At 47.2% G+C, this 23,653-nt stretch overlaps 1 protein-coding gene across 1 annotated transcript in view; it reads left to right on the top strand.

Annotated features, from left to right (window-relative positions):
- Positions 1-23,653, top strand: part of vwa1 (von Willebrand factor A domain containing 1) — a 68,851-nt gene that overhangs the window by 37,454 nt on the left and 7,744 nt on the right. The window contains exon 3 of the mRNA XM_078238919.1: positions 14,362-14,640. Within this exon, the coding sequence (XP_078095045.1) occupies positions 14,362-14,640 (279 nt within the window). The remainder of the gene's footprint in view (positions 1-14,361; positions 14,641-23,653) is intronic.

The raw sequence follows: 23,653 nt of genomic DNA on the forward strand, positions 1-23,653 counted from the left end.
GTCCCTTGAGGGTAGACCCCTCCACCCCTCCCCCCCACAGCTTGGCAGCGGCAGAGGAGTTCATGGGCATTGTGGCAGCAGTACCTACCTCCTTGCCCCTGCCCGCGGCTTGGTCCCCGATTGTTAGAAGGAAGACTAATTGGCATCAATGGGACTTCCCATTAAGAAGGGGCAAGAGCATCGCAGAAGGCCATTGAATCAGGCTACTAGCCCGCTAATTGTAATCAGATGCATTTAAATTAGTCCTGATCAGGTTCTTGCTCTCTCTGGATGGGAATCTGTCTGGCCAGGTGCAGCGGGCTGGGAGACTTGCAACAGGTTTGGCGCTTGGCAAGTATCCCAATTTGACCCTCACGCCCAATTCAACAGGTCATCAGGAATCCTAGCTGGAGCTCACAGCCCCAGAGAATGGCCTCCCAATGTGTTCGTGAGACTGTGTGCTTCAGGGTTCAGCAGCTGCAAGCCGGCTTTACTGGGGCTTGGGAAGCTGGCAGCTTAAGGGAAGTGAGATTTGACTGAAGCAAAGGCAAATTCTTTACCAGCGCTGCTTGTGGACCAAGAGGAGCAGGAGCGCGTCCCTCCACTCCCCTCACCCCAACCTCCACCTTGGTCAAGTTAACCGTCAAGACCTGCCTCCCACCCTGAGATCTCCAAACCACCCCTTCATCTCACCATAGAATCCCTACAGTGCAGAAGGAGGTCATTCAGCAAATTGAGTCTGCGCTGATTCTTCGACAGAGCATCCGACCCAGGCCCTATCCCCATGTATTAACCCTGCTAATCCCCTTAATCTACACATCCTAGGACACTAAGGGGCAGTTTAGCCAATCCACCTAACCCGCACATCTATAGAGTGTGGGAGGAAACTGGAGGAAACACACACAGATGCGGGGAGAACGTGCAAACTCCACACAGACAGTCACCCCAGGCCAGAATCAAACCTGTGGCCCTGGTGCTGTGAGGCAGCAGTGCTAACCACTGTGCCACCGTACTATCCTCCCCAAATTCACAATCTCTCACTCCCTGTTTCCTCTCTTGTTCCCCAGTCCTGGCTTTGTCGCAGTCACCCCTTTAATTTGCCTGTCGTGAAACTGGGCTCTGGAATTCTAATGCGGTTTGGCCATTGGAATTGACTGGTCCTCCACCTTTGCCATGTTTTAAGGTTCCCCAATTGCTACCAGTCACCCCTTCTTGCCCCTGCCTGCCTCCCCATAAATACTACAGGCTATGATGTAGTCAAGGAGCAGCATGTAAATGAAGAGGGGGGGAGGTCGTCAAGGAAAGGGAACTGCAGGACCAGGATAATCTGACTGACTCCAGGAATGAGAAACCATTAACTAAACATGGTCTAAAAAACATTATTCATTTGTGTGGAAGATTAATTTTGTCTCGTTTACAATGCGTTCTACCAGTTGATTTGATTTTGATTTGATTTGATTTATTATTGTTGCATGTATTAACATACAGTGAAAAGTAGTGTTTCTTGCATGCTATACAGACAAAGCATACCGTACATAGAGAAGGAAAGGAGAGAGTGGAGAATGTAGTGTTACAGTCATAGCTAGGGTGTAGAGAAAGATCAACTTAGTGCAAGGTAGGTCCATTCAAAAGTCTGACTGCAGCAGGGAAGAAGCTGTTCTTGAGTTGGTTGGTATGTTGGTTGCTGTTCTGGGAAGGAGACCATGATGGGGCCTCTATTTTTCTGGGTGAATTAAACAAGAAATGCTTGAAAAGTTATTCAAGTGAGACCATTCTTTTTTTTCACATAACTCACTTTATTTCTTAGTTATACAAACCTTACCACCCGACAAATGAGGCTGTTCTACATCACTCGAGCCTAAAGCGATTATTCACAACCCCTCGGACTTCACACCTTCAACGGCAGCACAGTGGGTTAGCACTGCTGCCTTACAGCGCCAGGGACCCGGGTTCAATACCCGGTTTGGGTCACTGTCTGTGCGGAGTCTGTACATTCGCCCCGTGTCTGCGTGGGTTTCCTCTGGGTGCTCCAGTTTCCTCCCATGGTCCAAGGATGTGCACATTAGGTGGATTGGCCATGCTAAATTCCCCCTCAGTGTACCCGAACAGGCGCCGGAGTGTGGCAACTAGGGGATTTTCACAGTAACTTCATTGCAGTGTTAATGTAAGCCTACTTGTGACTAATAAATAAATAAACTTAAACTTAATTGGCAAGTTGCTTTCCTTGGAACTGATTGAGTTAATTAAGTATAACCCTCATGTGGATATGGCAAATAACGTTGCTTTCAATCATTTAAATGCACTGAGTGTTGGCTGCGGCAGAACCTGCATGAACTCCAATGGCTTGGCTTAGTGCAGCCAACCATGATGAAATCGTGTAGCTATGTGTGAAGAACGCAGAGTCTGAAAAGCCTTCATACATTGAGGTTTGACACAGCCTACCCCGCTCGCTCAGCTATACAAGTTCCAACTTTAAATGCTTCTGAAGCAGTTACTGGCTGTGGAGAACAGGAGGTTTTGGAATTTGTTCCGGGAATAATTTGGAACAGCAGATGTTGGCCATCGTGATTTTTCAAATCATTCTTCCCTCGCTGAAGCATTGCTAAGTAGGAGAGAGGCTCTTCAGCTTTGAAAGCTGGTGAATAAAAGCGGACCTTGTCCAATAAGGATAAACTGTTTCCACTGGTTAAAGGCTGTAGAACCAGGGATCACAATCTAAAAATTCAGGCCAAGTCGTTGAGGAGAGATGTTCGAAAACACTTCTACACGCAGAGAGTGGGGGAGGTTTGGAACTCTCTTCCTCAAACAACAGTGGATGCTGGTTCAATTCTGAGGTTTAAGTTTGAGATAGAAACTACGGCCGGAACTTTCCCACCCCGCCTGCCATGGGAATCGGAGCGGGTGAGGAGCGGACAATGGGGAGGTCCGCTGTCCTCAGGCGGTATTTTATGGTTTCGGGACGAACGAGGCCATAAAATCCCGCCCATTGTTATTGAGCAGCGGTATCGAGGGATATGGGCTGAGGACAGGTACATGGAGTTGGGCCACAGATCAGTCATGATCTTATTGAATGGCGGAGCGGGCCCGAGGGGCTGAATGGCCTAATCCTGTTCCTATGTTTCTATGAAATGTATATAGAAAAAGAAGAAAAAGTAACAATAGAAAATGTTAATCTTAAAGAAATTCCACGAATCCTAGCCCATTTTTCCTGCACTCCATGCGTCCTGAACTCCATGCTTCCTGCACCCAATGCTTCCTTACCAGGCAATGGCTGAGTGGTATTATCGCTAGATATTAATCCAGGAACTCAGCTAATGTTCTGGGGACCCGGGTTCGAATCCCGCCACGGCAAATGGTGGAATTTGAATTCAATAAAAAATATCTGGAATTAAGAATCTACTGATGACCATGAAACCATTGTCACTTGTCGGAAAAACCCATCCGGTTCACTGATGTCCTTTAGGGAAGGAAATCTGCCGTCCTTACCCGGTCTGGCCTACATGTGACTCCAGAGTCACAGCAATGTGGTTGACTCTCAGCTGCCCCCGTGCAACCAGGGATGGGCAATAAATGCTGGCCAGCCAGCGACGCCCATGTCCTATGAATGAATTTAAAAAACCACAGGACTGAAATCAAAGTCAGAGTCACAAGTGGTCTGTGGCCATGGTAAACTATCCCTCCTCATCTTTCTTCACTTGACTGCAACCATTGTCCCCACCTTCTTCCTCCCTTATCTGCTTTGCATCCTTCAGATGTTGGCATCTTCCAGATGAGATCTGAAATGTCCTTTTAACTGCAAGAGTAGGACAAGTGGACTGAGTAAGGTTGGCATTCAGGACTGCTATCAGAAAGCTCCTTTGCACACAGCCAGATCAACGCATGGAGAAAGTTCCTGGAATCAACTCAGGAATGCTGGGATGCAGCAGTGGCAGAAGCGGCTGCTTCAGGGTGGACGGATTAAGATGGGCTGAACAGCATTCCTTGCCTGTAATGGTCGTGTGAATGAGATACGCAGAAAGCCGGAGTCTACATTCTTGAGGCATGTGGGGGCCAGCGCCGTAATGATAGTCCCGTTTCCACGGCATGTTGCTGTACATGACTTGACATATCAATAAACCCGCACCAGGCGCTGTAACAGCTGGAACCCTCAGCCTTAATTGCAGTGAACTGTGACTTGCCGCTTCCCACTTGGAGCGAGCATTTTTCAGCTGCCACAGGATGGGGGAGCTGGTTAGAATACAACATCTGTCTGCTCATCTGCTGAGGAGTCTTCAAGAGTTCTGACCGGTTCCACTTGGAGCTTCATTTTGCTTTATTTATGTGTGTGTGTATGTATGTGAGTTTAAAGTTTATTTATTAGTGTCGCAAGTAGGCTGACATTAACACTGCAATGAAGTTACTGTGAAAATCCCCGAGTCGCCACACTCCGGCGCCTGTTCGGGTACACTGAGGGAGAATTTAGCACGGTCAATGCGCCCTAACCAGCACGTCTTTCACAGTGTGGGAGGAAAGCAGAGCAACTGGGGGAAACCCACGCAGACACGGGGAGAATGTACAGACCCCGCACAGACAGTGACTGTGTGTGACTCTGTGTGTGTGTGTGTGACTATGTGTGACTGTGTTTGTGTGTGACTGTGTGTGCGTGCGTGTGTCAGGGGCTAAACAGCGGGGGTATTATCAGAAAGCTGAAATTAGCCGGCATTCCTGGGATTTATGCTTGGAATTCTTGTCATCTGTTCATTACTGTATATTCACACAGAAAAGTTCTCCTGCGATGGTGATTTTTACTGCATGCCAGGCTGGTAGATTATGAATCCCACAATCAGTTAAATAGTTTTGTGCGTGTTCTGCTCACATTGGGATGCAGTGTTATGTCTGCAGTTGTTCAGAGTGTCCTTGCTACTGTTACTTTTTTTGGGCAAATAACCAGCAAACTGAAGAATTGGACATTTTCCCAGGTAAGTGTGTCCAATAATGGGATTATGCCTTTGCAGACAGAATGTGAACAGTAGCTCACAATGTGCATCTCACTCCAAGGTAACCCACTCAGGATCCTTTAAGGTTGAATTTGAATTGTCCCCTACCTCACTACATTCTGGGGGTCTCACTTGTAAATCATATGGTGCAGAAGGAGGCCCTTTGGCCCATCATTTCTGCACCGGCTCTCCAAATGAGTATCATGACTTAGTGTCATTCCCCTGCCTTTTCCTTGTACCCCTGCACAATGTTTCTATTCAAATATATCATCTAACGCCCTTTTGACTGCCTCAGTTGAACCTGCCTCCACCACACTTCCAGGCAGTGCATTGCAGACCCAAACCACTTGCTGTGTGAAAATGTTTTTTCCTCGTTTGCTTCTTTTGTAAATCACTTTAAATCTGTGCCCTCTCGTTCTTGATCCTTTTACGAGCAGGAAAATTTTCTCCCTGTCTACTCTGTCCAGCCCCCTCATGGTTTTGAACATCTCTATCAAACCTCCTCTCAGCCGCCTTCTCTCCAAGCAGGACAGTCCCAATCTCTTCAATCTATCTCGTTACTGAAGTTTCTCATCCCTGGAACCATTCTTGTAAACCTGTTTTGCACTCTCTCCAAGGCGTTCACATCCTGCCTATTCCCAGTACAACTGGTACAGATTCAGTAAGTTGTGTAGATGGGAAGTTGCAAAAGGACGCAGATAGATTAAATCAGTAGGCTAATGTGTGGAAGTGTGCGGTCCTCCACTTTTGTACCCGAGTGATAGGCAAAGGTTGCAGGAGAGGAGTTTTCCTGTCCCGCCCGCCACAGGAGTTGTAGCGGGCGGGAAGCAGACCATGCAAAGATCCGTTGACCCAGGTGGGATTTTCCAATTTTGGGGCAAGCACGACTGAAAAATTCCGCCCCTTGACTATGTCCCAGGAATGAAGGTCACTGACGCAGAAGTCAAAATCTCGCATATTCCAAGTTAGCAAAGATTGCATCAACATACAGACGGCAATGCTTTGGTGTAGAAAAACACATATTCACAGTTGTTAAGCTCAACCTTTTAGATAAACCTCTTTCTTCAGTATCATTAACCGACTTCTAACTATGGCTGGGGTCATTTTATGCCCTGTCTAATTTGTGTTAGTCCATGCACATTCCATAAACTTTACACACAGTTTTTAATCTAAGGGGAGGCATTGGCCTGGTGGCATTATCGCTAGACCATTAACCCAAAAACTCAGCTAATGTTACTGGGTCCCAGGTTCGGATCCCGTCACGACAGATGGTGAAATTTGAATTCAATAAGAATCTGGAATTAAGAATCTACTGATCACCATGTGGCACAGTGGTTAGCACCACTGCCTCACAGCGCCAGGTACCCTTCCCAGCTCAGGTCACTGTCTGTGTGGAGTTTGCACATTCTCCCCGTATCTGCGTGGGTTTCCTCCGGGTGCTCCGGTTTCCTCCCACACTCCAAAGATGTGCAGGTTAGGTTGATTGGCCGTGCTAAATTGACCCTAGTATCAGGGGGATTAGCAGGGTAAATGTGTAGGGTTACAGGAATAGGGTCTGCGTGGTATTGTAGTCGGTACAGACTCGATGGGCTTAATGGCCTCCTTCTGCACTGTAGGGATTCTATGATTCTATTGATGATTGTCGGAAAAACCCATCTGGTTCACCAATGTCATTTAGAGAAAGAAATCTGCTGCCCTTACACGGTCTGGCCAACCCCAGAACCACAGCAATGTGGTTGACTCTTAACTGCCCTCCAATTTGGGGATGAGCAATAAATGCAGGCCAGCCAGCGACGCCCATGTCCCACAAATGAATACAAATATCTGTGGGTCCAAGGGAGTTAGCAGAAAACACCTGTCCCACTGTGGGTTTCCTGGCAGCAGAGGGTATGAACAATGGAAAACCGTTGACAGTGGCGGGAGCAGAAGATCCTGCCGCCAGCCAATGGTAAGTCACCTCCAACGCTGCAAAACATGCCACGGGGGAGAAGGTGGGGGTGGGGGGGGGGGGGGCGGTTGCGGTCAGAAATCGCTGCCAATGTGTTGTTTAAGATCGAGGTAGGCTGTTTGCCATCTCAGTGAAGATTGCCGCTATCAGCGAGGTTTTGTAGCTTTTTACCTTCAACAGCCGAGTACAATAATCAGTTACACATCCCCTTTCGACTGTTTTTTAAACACAGAAGCGGCAAATCAGAATAGGTCATTAATGGCGAGTGTCTCCGATTTGTAAAGGAGCAAAGGTTGTCCGGGTAAACAAATCTCGAAATGCTGGTGAACAGATACATAGAACATAGAACATAGAACAGTACAGCGCAGAACAGGCCCTTCGGCCCACGATGTTGTGCCGAGCTTTATCTGAAACCAAGATCAAGCTATCCCACTCCCTATCATCCTGGTGTGCTCCATGTGCCTATCCAATAACCGCTTAAATGTTCCTAAAGTGTTTGACTCCACTATCACTGCAGGCAATCCATTCCACGCCCCAACCACTCTCTGCGTAAAGAACCTACCTCTGATATCCTTCCTGTATCTCCCACCACGAACCCTATAGTTATGCCCCCTTGTAATAGCTCCATCCACCCGAGGAAATAGTCTTTGAACGTTCACTCTATCTATCCCCTTCATCATTTTATAAACCTCTATTAAGTCTCCCCTCAGCCTCCTCCGCTCCAGAGAGAACAGCCCTAGCTCCCTCAACCTTTCCTCATAAGACCTACCCTCCAAACCAGGCAGCATCCTGGTAAATCTCCTCTGCACTCTTTCCAGTGCTTCCACATCCTTCTTATAGTGAGGTGACCAGAACTGCACACAATATTCCAAATGTGGTCTCAAAAAGAAATGGAAAAGGCCTAATGGATTGTTGGCCTTTATCTTCAGAAGATCTGAAGTAGAAGGAGGTGGAAGTGATGTGGCACGGTGGCACAGTGGTTAGCACTGCTGCCTCGCAGCGTCAGGGACCCGGGTTCAATTCCGGCCTCGGGTCACTGTCTGTGTGGAGTTTGCACGTTCTCCCGTGTCTGTGTGGGTTTCCTCCGGGTGCTCTGGTTTCCTCCCACAGTCCAAAGATGTGCAGGTTAGGTTGAATGACCATGCTAAATTGACCCTTAGTGTCGGGGGGGATAGCAGGATTAATAAGTGGGGTTCCCTGGATAGGGTCTGGGTGGTGCAGGCTCAATGCGCTGAATGTCATCCTCCTGCACTGTGGGGATTCTATGATGCTTCGCTTCATCCAGAACCCTGCTCTGACTCAATCTGGAATACTGTGTTCAGCTTTGAGCAAGGTATCTTATATTAGCCTTGGAAGGAGTGCAGCCCTGATTGAGCAGCATGGGATTAGAGGTTAAACCATGAAGCAAAGTGGCATAAAGGGGCGGCACAGTGGTTAGCACTGCTGTCTCACAGCACCAGGGACCCAGATGTGATTCCTGGCTTGGGTCACTGTCTGTGCGGAGTTTGCACATTCTCCCCGTGTCTGCGTGGGTTTCCTCCGGGTGCTCCGGTTTTCTCCCACGGTCCAAAGATGTGCTGGTTAGGTGGATTGGCTATGGTAAATTCACCCGAATAGATGCCAGAGTGTGGTGACTAAGGGATTTTCACGGTAACTTCATTGCAGTGTGAATGTAAGCCCACTTGCGACACTAATAAATTAACTTTAAACTTAAAGATGAATGTTGGGTGAATCAAGAGAAAATGCTGGAGAAACTCAGCAGGTTTGGCAGCATCTGTGGAGAGAGAATAGAGCCAACATTTCGAGTCAGGGTGACCCTTCATCAGGGCTGAATGTTGTGTGAAGTTAGTGCAGGAAACAGAATACATTCTATTTCATGGGTGGCACAGCGGTCAGTACTGGTGGCTCACAGCGCCAGGGACCCAGGTTCGATTCTGACCTTGGGTGACTGTCTGTGTGGAGCTTGTACGTTTGCCCGTGTCTGCGTGGGTTTCCTCCGGGTGCTCTGGTTTCCTCCCACCCTCCAAAGATGTGCAGGTTGGGTTGGTTGGCCATGCTAAATTGCCCCTTAGTGTCAGGGGGATCAGCAGGGTAAATACGTGTGCTTACAGGGATAGGGCCTGGGTGGAATTGTTGCTGGTGCAGGTTCGATGGGTCGAGTGGCCTGCTTCTATACTGCAGGATTTTATGCTCATATGTCTTGTTCATATAAACCTGATTCATGTTCCCGTGAGTTTAGAAAGCTGTGGGATGGTCTAACTGACGTCTTTAACATGATGAAGAGATTTGATAGAAAACATTCAGGGAAATGATTTCATCCTGTGGGAAGATTCCAGGATGAACAGATTAAGTTAGGCATTTAGGAGTGAAATTAGGAAATACTTATTCATACAAGGGTAATGGACATCCGGAACTCTCTCTCCTAAATGGCTGTGGGTGCTGGAATATTCAAGTTGAAGTACGTCCAAGATCAGAATGTTCAAAACTGAAATGTTGATGATTCTGGGACTGATAAAATGTTGTTAGATCAAAGGGTCAAAGGAGCTGAATCATGGAATCCCTACAGTGCAGAAGGAGACAATTTGGCCCATCGTATCTGCACTGACTCTCCAATAGAGCATCTTACCCAGACCTTATTCCTGTAACCCCACATATTTACCCTACTAATCCCCCTAACCTACACATCTTGGGACAGTAAGAAGCAATTTAGCATGGCCAAATCCACCGAACCTGTACATCTTTGGAGTGTGGGAGGAAACCGGAGCAGCCGGAGGAAACCCACGCAGACACGGGGAGAACGTGAAGTTGAACCCGTAAAATCTCAGCCAGTGTTTGTATTTGGAGGGTTTCATTTTTCCAACGTATGTCTCCCTCAACTCAAGCAAATTTGAGTGAATTTTGACCCCAGTCCAATGTCAGAGCAGCATTCCTGAATATTGGAAGAAGAAAAACTCACATTTGTCGAGAAGCTTTCATATCTTCAGGAAATCACAGTGCCACTTTACGAGCAACGAAATACTGTTAAAAGTTACAGCAGTAAAGCAAGCTCCCAAAATTCGGAATAGTAGGAAATCTCACAACAGCAGGTCCTTTAGTCCAACAGGTTTATTTGGTATCGTGAGCTTTCGGAGCGCTGCTCCATCATCAAGTGTTCCTTCATCAGGTGAGTCATCTGATGAAGGAGCAGCACTCCGAAAGCTCATGATACCAAATAAACCAGTTGGACTTTAACCCGGTGTTGTGAGACTTCTTACTGTGCCCCACCCCAGTCCAACGCCGGCATCTCCACACCATAAATCGGAATGTGATAATGTCCAGTTAATCTGTTTTAAGTGGCGTTGATTGAGAGATAGAAATTGGCCGGCACATCCAGGGTAACTCATGCCTCTGTTCTGCTTCGAAACAGTGTCATGGGGATCACTTGTGTTGATCTGAGAAAGCAGTCAGGGTGTCGGTCTAACACCTCCAAAATACTGGAATGCCAGTCCAAGGCTAAAACTACACGTCGGTAGATTTTGCTTTGAACAAGGAGTGAAGCTGGTTTCTCACATCTCACAATCAACCTGGCGATAGGTGCACACCATTAATCACCAAAATTCCCTCTGGCCACCATGCAGGGAGGAACTGTATTCACCATGTCACTACACATAACCCTCCCACCCCCCTGGGTCCCATTAAGAAGCGTTGCAGCAAAAACAAATTAATCTCTTCAGAATCGAACTCCCTTACCTTGTTCATGGTTTAGGAACTCATTAGCTGTGCTGAAAATGGAAATATTTGCACAGCTTGCTTTGTGTGGGGCAAATTCTCCTTGATTTCTGGCCTCGGCTCCTTGTCTGTCTGGAGTTTGCACATTCTCCCCGTGTCTGCGTGGGTTTCCTCCGGATGCTCCGGTTTCCTCCCACAGTCCAAAGATGTGCAGGTTAGGTGGATTGGCCATGCTAAATTGACCCTAGTGTTAGGGGATTAGTAGGGTAAATATGTGGAGTTACATAAAGAGGGTCTGGTTGGGATTGTGGTCGGTGCAGACTCGATGGGCCGAATGGCCTCCTTCTGCACTGTAGGGATTCTATGATTCTATGATCCTTTGGGCCTATGTCACTGATCTGACAAATTCATGTTGGGAGGTGTAGGCGCCATGAAAACTGATCCTGTGAGGTGGCCCCACTGACAGTCAGTTGCGAAAAAAGAAATCAGGTGTTGAAATAAATCCAATCTGAGTGATGTGTACGCTTTTCAAATATAAACAGAAAATGCTGGAAGCAGTCGGAAACTGGGACAGCGTCTGCGGCGAGAGAAACAGAATTAATGGGCGGGACTTTAACTCATTTGAAACCCATCCACTTAGAAGCCCAATAAAGTCAACAACCTTTGATCAGAACTGGAGGAAATGAGTGCTTTACAGTTTATAAGCAAGAAGAGAACTAGGAAAGCTAGTGCAGAGAATGGGGAGAAAAGAGCAGAGAGTCAGTGGTGGAGGCTAAAGTTTATTTATTATTGCCACATTAACACTGCAATGAAGTTACTGTGAAAACCCCCTAGTCGCCACACTCCGGCGCCTGTTCGGGTACACTGAGGGAGAATTTAGCATGGCCAATGCACCTAACCAGCATGTCTTTTGAACTGTGGGAGGAAACTGGAGCACCTGGAGGAAACCCATGCAGACACGGGGAGAACATGCACAGACAGTGACCCAAACTGGGAATCGAACCCGGGTCCCTGATGCTGTGAGGCAGCAGTGCTAATCACTGTGCCACCGTGCCTCCCTCGCAGTTGATGGGCTCAGAAGAAAGATGGTTGAATTGAGAAACAGACTTCTTAAGGCTTTTTCCCCTCCGGATTGCTGACATCCTGTATGGTCTTGTGGAGATAGGTGGGCTGGAGAGAGTGATATGAGTGTGCTGGACTGGTGTTTAAATATGGCGCCAGGACCTTTGAACCCGTCAGCCAAGGGCAGGTGGACGAATCAGCTGGGAGTGCCTTACAAATTTGGTGGAGTTTTTTGAGGAAGTGACAAAAACGGTTGATGAAGGAAGGGCCGTGGATGTCGTCTATATGGATTTCAGTAAGGCATTTGACAAAGTCCCACATGACTGGTTGGTTAAGAAGGTTAAGGCTCATGGGATACAAGGAGAAGTGGCTAGATGGGTGGAGAACTGGCTTGGCCATAGGAGACAGAGGGTAGTGGTCGAAGGGTCTTTTTCCGGCTGGAGGTCTGTGACCAGTGGTGTTCCACAGGGCTCTGTACTGGGACCTCTGCTATTTGTGATATATATAAATGATTTGGAAGAAGGTGTAACTGGTGTAATCAGCAAGTTTGCGGATGACACGAAGATGGCTGGACTTGCGGATAGCGAAGAGCATTGTCGGGCAACACAGCAGGATATAGATAGGCTGGAAAATTGGGCGGAGAGGTGGCAGATGGAGTTTAATCCGGATAAATGCGAAGTGATGCATTTTGGAAGAAATAATGTAGGGAGGAGTTATACAATAAATGGCAGAGTCATCAGGAGTATAGAAACACAGAGGGACCTAGGTGTGCAAGTCCACAAATCCTTGAAGGTGGCAACACAGGTGGAGAAGGTGGTGAAGAAGGCATATGGTATGCTTGCCTTTATAGGACGGGGTATAGAGTATAAAAGCTGGAGTCTGATGATGCAGCTGTATAGAACGCTGGTTAGGCCACATTTGGAGTACTGCATCCAGTTCTGGTCGCCGCACTACCAGAAGGACGTGGAGGCGTTAGAGAGAGTGCAGAGAAGGTTTACCAGGATGTTGCCTGGTATGGAGGGTCTTAGCTATGAGGAGAGATTGGGTAGACTGGGGTTGTTCTCCTTGGAAAGACGGAGAATAAGGGGAGATCTAATAGAGGTGTACAAGATTATGAAGGGTATAGATAGGGTGAACAGTGGGAAGCTTTTTCCCAGGTCGGAGGTGACGTCACGAGGGGTCACGGGCTCAAGGTGAGAGGGGCGAAGTATAACTCAGATATCAGAGGGACGTTTTTTACACAGAGGGTGGTGGGGGCCTGGAATGCGCTGCCAAGTAGGGTGGTGGAGGCAGGCACGCTGACATCGTTTAAGACTTACCTGGATAGTCACATGAGCAGCCTGGGAATGGAGGGATACAAACGATTGGTCTAGTTGGACCAAGGAGCGGCACAGGCTTGGAGAGCCGAAGGGCCTGTTTCCTGTGCTGTACTGTTCTTTGTTCTTTGAGTCCTGCTGGACTATATATGTAGTGACGTGATAAATAAGTTTCCCTCTGCACAGAAGCAAACAGGAGTAGGGTCTTAAATTTCAATGACACATGGTCTACACCGAGAATGAGTTTGAAAAAAATAAATCAAACATACAGCAGACTAGCTTCACGCCCTGGCCTCTGTAAATTCAAACAAAATCTACCGACCTGTAGATTTAATCTTGGCTACAATCTAATATTTCACGCGTACATCAAACAATACACCCAGTCAGGTTGTATACCTGTCAGACACATACTCTCACAGATATCCCACACCAAGGCCCTTCCTCAGCTTTCTCAGGAGGCTCAGGAAATTCGGCATGTCCGCTCCAACTGTCACAAATTTTTACAGATGCACTATAGACAGCATCCTTTCCAGATGTATCACAGCTTGGTATGGCTCCTGCTCTGCCCAAGACCGCAAGAAACTACAAAGGGTTGTGAACGTAGCCCAGTCCATCATGCAAACCAACCTCCCATCCATTGACTCTGTCTACACTTCCCGCTGCCTCGGCAAAGCAGCCAGCATAATCAAGGATCCCACGCACCCCGGATATTCTCCCACCTTCTTCAGTTAGGAAAAAGGTACAAAAGTCTAAGGTCACGTACCAACCAACTGAAGAACAGCTTCTTCCCTGCTGCTGTCAGACTCCAGACCTACCTTATATTAATTTACCCTGCACCCTGTAACACTATATTCTGCACCCTCGCCTTTCCTTGCTATGTGCTTTATGACTGATATGTTTTGTCTGTATTGCAAAGTAAAGTTTATTTGTTAGTCTCAAGTAGGCTTACATTCACACTGCAATGAGGTTACTGTGAAAATCCTCTAGTCACCACACTCCAGTGCCTGTGCGGGTAACACTGAGGGAGAATTTAGCATGGCCAATGCACCTAACCAGCACATCTTTCAGACTGTGGGAGGAAACCGGAGCACCCGGAGGAAACCCACGCAGACACGGGGAGAACGTACAAACTCTACACAGACAGTGAGCCAAGCTGGGAATTGAACCTGGGTCCTTGGCTGTGAGACAGCAGTGCTAACCACGCACAAGAAACAACACTTTTCCCTGTATCCCAATACATGTGACAATAATAAATCAAATCAAATCGAATCGCTTCATTATCACACACATACATAATCTGTCTCTCACAGACTCACACACATAATTGTTTAAATTTTTTTTTTACTGAAAGCTGCTTTGTTTGCCTTTACAGAGATTATCCGGGCTAAAAGACTGCGAGTCTCGGACATCACAGCGTGCAGCTTCCGTCTGTGGTGGCCCAAGTTGCTGAGCGGCGAGAAGGATTATTATCTGATTGAGTACACTCTGCCTGATGAACCTCAAAGGGGCGGGTGGAAAACTGTCACCAGAGACGAGACAAGTGTCGTCCTGCAAGGACTGCTATCGGAGAGCACATATGACGTGAAACTCACTCCAATAATTAACAGCAACTATCACAAACCCCTCGCGACAAAGGTAACTACACTGGAAGGTGAGTTCTGATGCGTGCACTGTAACTAGAACCCTCTGAAATCGGAAAGGCAGTCTATTAAACCATGAGCACAGTGGCAAGTGGAAACAATCTTCATCACTAGGCTGCTGGCTTGTTATTTGATCTCAATAAGGACTTTGGAAATTGGATATGGAGAGCAGAAATCATTTAAGTTGAAGCAGGGATTCCTATTTTCATCGAATTCAAATTTCACCACCTGCTGTGGGATTTGAACCCAGGTTCCCGGAGCATTACAAAGAACAAAGAAAGGTACAGCACAGGAAGAGGCCCTTCAGCCCTCCAAGCCCGTGCCGATCATGATGCCCGAACTAAACTAAAAAAAAACCTTCTGCCCTTACTGGGTCCCTCTATTCCCCCCCTATTCGTGTACCCATCCAGATTCCTCTTACTGTCGCTAATGTGCCTGCTTCCACCACCTCCTCTGGCAGTGTGTTCCATGCACCCACCACTCTCAGCCTGAAAAACTTCCCCCGCACATCTCTCTTAAACTTTCCCCCCTCACCTTGAACCTGTGCCCCCTTGTAATTGACACTTCTACCCTGGGGAAAAAGCCTCTGACTATCCACCCTACAGTAAGAAGTCTCACAACACCAGGTTAAAGTCCAACAGGTTTATTTGGTAGCAAATACCATATGGTATTTGCTACCAAATAAACCTGTTGGACTTTAACCTGGTGTTGTGAGACTTCTTACTGTGTTCACCCCAGTCCAATGCCGGCATCTCCACATCATATCCACCCTACCCCAGGTCTCTGGATTGTTGGCCCAACGATAACACCACCATGCCACCATCACCTCAGGAAGAGAAGTTGAAGCAAGGATCTTGCTCCCATTTTCGGTGAATCGATTAACCAATCAAACTACATCAAATAAGCAGAGGGACAAATTAAAGGGGCGGCCCCTTAAAGGGATACTGTCTTAAACCAAAAGAAAAATCACAACTGAAACTTAAAACAGCAAACCAAAATGTGATTAAGAGGGTTGATAAGGCAACCTAGCCCCCGCAGTGCCAACCGGGCATGGATGGCCTCAACAAAGCCGGTAGACTCCACATGCTCCCTCTCCATGGGCACCCGGCTACAAGTGTATCAGCGGTAGAAGGGCAGACAGTCGGGTCTGACGACTCCCTTGGTCGCCCACTGTCTGGACCTGTTTATGGTCAGGATCTTACTCCTCCACCAACTCCATTTACGCTGGACCAGTCTATATGTCTTTTTTTTTTGAGTGAGGAGGGATGCTATCTCGTCACAATTCTGGAACTTCTCATACGCTGGGCGCCATTTCCCTGCCCACCGCATATAAATGCCAGTGGAGGTGGGTGGGGGGGTTGGCAAACACCACTGACTCCATTAATCCCTGGGACCACCAGCAGAAAGGTTAGCACAGCTCCCTGTGGTGAGTTACACGTTTCTGGGGCATCAGTAAAGGACCACTCAGCCCAAGCTGAAGTTTATGCTCCATATGAGCCTCCATCCACTCTTCTGCATCTAACAGTATCTTTATGTCTTTCAATTCTTTTCCCCCCCTTATGTAACTATTCCAGCTTCCCCCATCAAATGCACTTATGCTAATCACCTCACCTTCTCCTTGTGGTAGCACACTCCACATTCTAACCACTTTCTGGGTAAAGAGATTTCTCTCCATGTTTTGAATTATATCTTACAATTATGACCTCTAGTTTTTGTATCACCGACGAGTGAAAACATCTTCTGTGTCCATACCCTGTCAAACCCCCACTTTATCATTTTAAAGACCTCCGTCAGGTCACCCCTTCCCCAGGGGAAAGAGCCCTACAACCAATTCAGCTTTTCCTATTATCACCTCGCAGTTCTGATATATTCCTTGTGATTCTTTTCTTGCACCTTCTCCAATGCTTTTCATATAACAGTGTAGGGTCCATTCATTCCTCAGAATAGACGGAGACAGCACTGATATGTTGAATTTCTTTTACTGAGCAGGATTTAAAATTAACACATTACAGAGCACAAAAAAACTGGGAGAGAGAGAGAGATATCGGCAAAAGCCAGTATTGTACTGGTCTCAAAAATAGACTTGACCCAAACAGGAAAACATACTCGGAATACAGAATTATAAGTTGTTAACTTGTTTCTGCTAGCATTTTAATTTCAAAGAATGCAGTCAATTTTTTCAAGCTAATCCCAGCATGCCTGCTGAGTTTAAAATGTGGTCAAGTTAACTTTAAAAGCTTAGCATTTGTCATATGAGGAATGGTTGAGGACTCTGGGTCTGTACTCGTTGGAGTGTAGAAGGATGAGGGGGAATCTTATTGAAACTTAACAGGATACTGCGAGGCCTGGATAGAGTGGACGTGGAGAGGATGTTTCTACTAGTAGGAAAAACTAGAACCAGAAGGCACAACCTCAGGCTAAAGGGACGATTCTTTAAAACAGAGATGAGAAGGAATTTCTTCAGCCAGAGAGTGGTGAATCTGTGGAACTCTTTGCCGCAGGAGGCTGTGGAGGCCAGGTCATTGAGTGTCTTTAAGACAGAGATGAATAGGTTCTTGATTAATAAGGGGATCGGGGTTATGGGGAAAAGGCAGGAGAATGGGGATGACAAAAATATCAGCGATGATTGAATGGCGGAGCAGACTCGATGGGCCGAGTGGCCTAATTCTGCCCCCATATCTTATGTTCTTATTTAAATGTAATTGCATAGGCAGAAATATCTTAAAATGAAGTCTTTGTATAAATGAAGCAAACCATACACAGGATCCACAACAACGGAGACCTGAATGGTCCACAGGATGCCAAGTGTGGTCTAATCCAGTGGTTCCCGACCTTTTATATGTCATGGCACACCTCTGTACAATCAAAAATAATTGAGGCATTCCTCCTATTGTCTTGTTTCCCCTAACTGGGAACTTTGTTTTTTAACTTCCCCCTGTCCGCTTGCCCGTGTGTTTTTAACCTCTCCCTTGCTTCTCCCAATGCTTTTGCACCCTTTTAGCGTTTCCGCTTATTGTGCGGGTAAATGGGGCCTTTGTCTGCAGCTCCAAGTCCTGTTGGTCATGGGCATAGGCCTGTCCAGCATAACACATATAAACCGCGCATGTGCAGCACTTTCCCAGCCAGCACATGCCCCGGAGGCCCGTGATTCGTCGGGTGTGAAGAACTGAAGACGAAGATTAGTTTTAGTTTAATTACATGAATTTTGAATCATTTGGAATCTTTTTGTGTGGCACACACTTAGAGGGCCTTCACGGCACACCAGTGTGCCACAGAACACATCGATTGGGGATCTCTAGTCTAATCAAGATTCTGTACAAGTTTAAAAAGACTTGCCTGCTTTTCCACTCTGTCAATAAAACCCAGTGCCCAGTTTGCTTTTAATTTTGAATGGCTCTGTGCCATGACTTTTATAGATATGTGTATCTGAACCCCAAGATCCTTTGAACCTTTGCCATGAATACCATCAGAATATCCAGAAGCAGTAAGTGGATATACGAATCAGAGAATCCCTACCATGCAAAAGGAGGCCCATCGAGTCTGCACTGACTTTCCGACGGTATCTTACCCAGGCCCTATCCCCGTAACCCCACATACTAATCCCCCTAACCGACACATCATTGGACACTAAGGGGCAATTTAGCATGGCAAATCCACCTAACCAGCATGTCTTTTGGAGTGTGGGAGGGGCACCCGGAGGAAACCCACGCAGACACGGGGAGAATGTGCAAACTCCACATAGACAGTCACCCGAGGCCGGAATCGAACCCGGGTCCCTGGCGCTGTGAGGCAGCAGTGCTAACCACTGTGCCACCATTGAGCACAAAATCTCACTTCCTTTTCCTGGGTCAACCCCATTTCCTCACTAATGTTCCCCGTAACTGCATGTGCATGGCTATACTGCAACCCCATGTTGGCCATGCACGCAGTTTCCCTTTAAACTGCCATGCCAAAACATTTAAAGGTACCATGCATTTGAATGGACGAGCCACGCACAACAAATGGAGATGGCATTTACATTCCCTATGTCTTTTTGTTTATGACCCCTTTGTCAATCTGCCCTCACCCCCACGGTATAACATCATATAAACATCACAATATAAATATCACAGAAAATGCTAGAAAATCTCAGCAGGTCTGACAGCATCCGTGGAGAGATATTAGAGCTGTTGTTGGAAATTTACCACTTCGGAGTCAGACTTGGAGGTTCAACAAAACAGTTTTATTTCGGACAAAGCTTTGGGAGAAAGCACTGGCACTCCGCAGTACTTGGCAGCTACCTTCTCAACTACACAATGGTAGTTGACCATCTTTATACCTTTTAGACAATAGGCAGTACGGACATTAGACGTTAACACATCGTTACAAGTTGAGTAGACAGATACGGACATCGACAGTTAACACATCATTATTCATAGAATGGATACATTTATGCAGTTATGTCCTCTATCAATGACTGGTTTCGATATATACATTCAGTGGCTGATCTTGTTACATTTCTGCATTTATGTCCCCATCAGTGGCTGACATTATCAAACTCATTGTTCTGGGTCTGCTCTTATCTAAAGTGCCTCAAGCTCTGACCAGTTTCCTGCAGCAATTCAGATACTGCAGGTTTTAACTCTGTGTAACTGTCTGTGCCTCTTAATGTCCCTTCCCAGAGTCCATTTTGTGTGCCAGTAACCATTTTGTGTCCATCACCCTAATTTCACCATAACAGAGCTAACAAAGGGTCATCCTGACTCGAAACGTTGGCTCTATTCTCTGCCCCCAGATGTTGTCAGACCTGCTGAGATTTTCCAGCATTGTCTGTTTTGGAATTAACAGGAGACTTTGCTTCTCAGCAAGCTCTGAAACATCTTCCCTCCCACAATGTCTGTGAGCGTCCTTGCCTTCTCGCTAAGAGGTAGCTTGACAGAGGCCACTGGCCACGTCTGGAAACTCACAGCTTGTCAGGAGTTCAGGGGCTGAAAGCAGCTTTCAGAATTGGAGCTGCGGAGCTTTCAAAGGCAGCTCAGCTTGAGCAGGGTCGCGACCCCGGTGTCCAAGCACTGGGGCATTGAGACGTCGCTGTGACAAGCCAGGGGTCAGGTGCTCAAAGTGACAGCTCATTCGGTGCACAAACATGTGGCAGGAGCTGGATTCAGATGAAGGGAGCCAGATGCGCTGGAGTTTATTTATCGAGGTTTCAATTAACTTAAGCAGTCAGGCAGCGATCTGCTGTAGCAAGTACGGTGGAACCTATTATCCTGGACATTGTTTGTCATGATCAAGGCTGAAAGAGACCATTAAGATCCATCTGGCCAATGTGGCCTCCCAAATTGTTGCTTACAACAATGCAAATCTCCTTCTCTCAATCGCAACCTCGATAACACTGCTTCTAATCATCGGCACAGTCTGGTTGTTCAGAGAAAACCCCCCAGAGTTGAAAAGAATAATTGATTCAGTCGTGTGGTAACCACTGTTAGCTTATTACCTGTATATGCCTGGACACATCCCTGCCGGCCCTACCCGAGACTCCTCCCCCACCCTGGTCCAGGTATAAAGACGGCTGCTCCCCACCCCCCTGCCTCAGTCTGGACCAGTTAATCGGCATGGGTGTGCTCCAAGTCTTTTGCTAATAAAAGCCTATTTGTTCTTGCATACAAACTAGTCTTTGCTCGATTGATGGTGCATCAAGTTGTAACACTGTTAATTTATACTGTGATGTTTATATGATGTTACAATGGCATTAACACAAAAATATACTTAACCAATCGAGGCACTAAAGGTTCCTGAGATAATTCACTTTGCTACTTTCATATTGGCGTTTTGTGGCACATAACAAGCACATAGAATCATAAAATGCTACAGTGCAGAAGGAGGCCATTCGGCCCATCGCGTCTGCGCTGACCACAATCCCACCCAGGCCCCATCCCCATAACCCCATGCATTTACCCTAGCTAGCCCCCCGACACTAAGAGGCAATTTAGCATGGCCAATCCACCTAACCCACACATTTTTGGACTGTGAGAGGAAACCGGAGCACCCGGAGGAAACCCATGCAGATGCAGGGAAGGATGTTCTTGCTCTCGAGGGACTGCAGCAAAGGTTTACCACGCTGATTCCAGGGATGGCAGGACTGATGTTCGCGGAGAGATTGACTAGGTTAGGATTGTTTTCACTGGAGTTCAGATGAATGAGGGGGGATCTCATAGAGACTTATAAAATTCTAACAGGACCAGACAGGGTAGATGCCGGGAGGATATTCCCGATGGTGGGGGAGTCCAGAACCAGGGGTCACAGTCTGAGGGTACAGGGTAGACCATTTAGGACGCAGATGAGGAGACATTTCTTCACCTAAAGAATGGTGAACCTGTGGAATTCATTACCACAGGAAGTAGTTGATGCCAAAACATGGGATATATTCAAGAGGCGGCTGGATATAGCACTTGGGGCGAATGGGATCAAAGGTTATGGGGAGAAAGCAGGATTAGGCTATTGAGTTGGACGATCAGCCATGATCGTGATGAATGGTGGAGCAGGCTCGAAGGGCCGAATGGCCTCCTCCTGCTCCTATCTTCTACGTTTCTATGACAACCTGCTTTTACTGCCGCTGCCAATGCTTCATTACATACAACTTTGCGGTACAGAAAGAGGCCATTTGGCCCATCTGGCCTGCGTTGGTCTTCATGCTGTACCTAAGCAAACTCCCACCTCACTGCCATTGGCGCAGACTCAGTGGACTGAATGGCCTCCTTCTGCACTATAGGAAGTCTATGGTTCATCTCAACAATCCCTCCATGTACCTATCCAGCTTCGTCTTAGATGTATCTCTGCTATTCACGCCAGTATAAAAGTAGCCACCTGTACAGTCGAATGGTTAAATATATTTCGCCATCCTATGATGACGAGTTCCACAATCTCACCACTCCTCGGGTAAAGCAGTCTCTCCTGAATTCCCTATCAGATTTTTACGTGGCCACCTTCTATGCACAGCACCTTGTTTGGACTCCCCTGAACTCCTCTTCTTTACGTCTAGCTGATCAAATTTCTTTATAATTTTAACAGGATACGTCTCTTTTCTTAAAAATATTTTTATCAGTTTGGAGATGTTGAGCAGCACCGCTCGGTAGCGCAGTACAGGACTGGGGATCAAAAAGAGAAGCAGCACACGGAATCTCTACAGTGTAGAAAGAGGTCATTCAGCCCATTGTGTCCGCACTGACTCTCCGAGAGAGCATCCCACCCAAGCCATCCCATGGCGAATCCATTGCGAATCCACCTAACCTGCACATCTTTGGACATTAAGGGGCAACTTAGCATGGCTAATCCACCTAACCTACACATCTTTGGAGTGTGGGAGGAAACCGGAGGGCCCGGAAGAAACCCATGCAGACATGGGGCGAACGTGCAGACTCCGCACAGACAGTGACCTGAGGCTGGAACTGAACCCGGGTCCCTGGCGCTGTGAGGCAGCAGTGCTAACCACTGTGCCACCCTCTGGGAGCGTATGGTCAACATTCACAATTGACTAATCGGGGATTGTTACCATTTGATATATTGATCACTCAGTTAGTGATGAACGCTTTTTAAGATAATGAAAATCGATAAATTAAACAGAAGTGAGAGGGGTGGCCTCCCCGGTGGGGCACTGTGACAAAAAAAATCAAAACTTCAAAGGAAACTTAACTAATTAAACCAAAATGTCGTGCTGGTGGAGGTGAGGGGGGAGGGTGACGATGCACCCCAGCTCCCACACTGCCCACCAGAGGCGGAGGGTATGAAGTGCATCGCCAGAAACTGTATGCTCCCTCTCCAAGGCCATCCAGCCACTAAGGTCGTTGCAGTACATTGACAGACAGTCAGGTCTGACGCCCCCCTTGACCGCTCGCTGCCTGGACCTGTTGACGGTCACAGTTAGTGATAAATGGTCAGTTAGATCCGTGTTCAGTAATTGGATCCTATTATAATCAGTGTAGCGAGAGATCACCTGGGATTATTGAAAAAAAACAGTGAAGACCTACATTTCCCCGAAGTCGGACCATTTACTGATGCGTAACTTGATTCCTCAGATACTGAAGCAGCCCATGTTCAAATGCAACAAGATCTAGACAATAACAGAAAATGCTAGAATATCTCAGTAGGTCTGACAGCATCTGTGGGGCGAGAATAGAGCCAACATTTCGAGTCTAGATGGCCCTTTTGTTTCAGATTCCAGCATCTGCTGTATTTTGCTTTTAAGATCTGGACAATATCCAGGCTTGGGCTGTAACATTTGCACCACACAAATGCCAGGCAATGACCATCACCAATAGAGACAACCTAACCACCGTCCCTTGATATTCAATGGCGTAACCATCACTGAATCCCCCACTGTCAAAATCCTTGGGGTTACCATTGACCAGAAACTCAACTGGACTCACCACATAAACACAGTGGCTACAAGAGCAGGCCAGAGGCTAGGAATACTGCAGCAAGTAACTCATCTCCTGACTCCCCCAAGCCTGTCCACCATCTACAAGGCACAAGTCAGGAGTGTGATGGGATACTCCCACTTGCCTGGATGGGTGCAGCTCCAACAACACTCAAGAAGTTTGACACCATCCAGGACAAAGCAGCCCGCTTGATTGGCACCACATCCACAAACATCCACTCCCTCCATCACCGACGCTCAGTAGCAGCAGTGTGTACCATCTACAAGATGCACTGCAGCAATTCACCAAAGATCCTTAGACAGCACCTTCCAAAGCCACGACCACTTCCATCTAGAAGGACAAGGGCAGCAGATACATGGGAACACCACCACCTGCAAGTTCCCCTCCAAGCTACTCACCATCCTGACTTGGAAATATATCGCCGTTCCTTCAGTCGTTGGGTCAAAATCCTGGAATTCCCTCCCTAACGGCATTGTGGGTCAACCCACAGCGTGTGGACTGCAGCGATTCAAGAAGGCAGCTCACCAGCACCTTCTCAAGGGCAACTAGGGATGGGAATAAATGCTGGCTAGCCAGTGATGCTCACGTCCCACGAATGAATAAAAGA

The sequence above is a fragment of the Mustelus asterias genome, chromosome 22 (genome assembly GCF_964213995.1).
Source record: "Mustelus asterias chromosome 22, sMusAst1.hap1.1, whole genome shotgun sequence".
In the NCBI taxonomy this organism is placed as follows: Eukaryota; Metazoa; Chordata; class Chondrichthyes; order Carcharhiniformes; family Triakidae; genus Mustelus; species Mustelus asterias.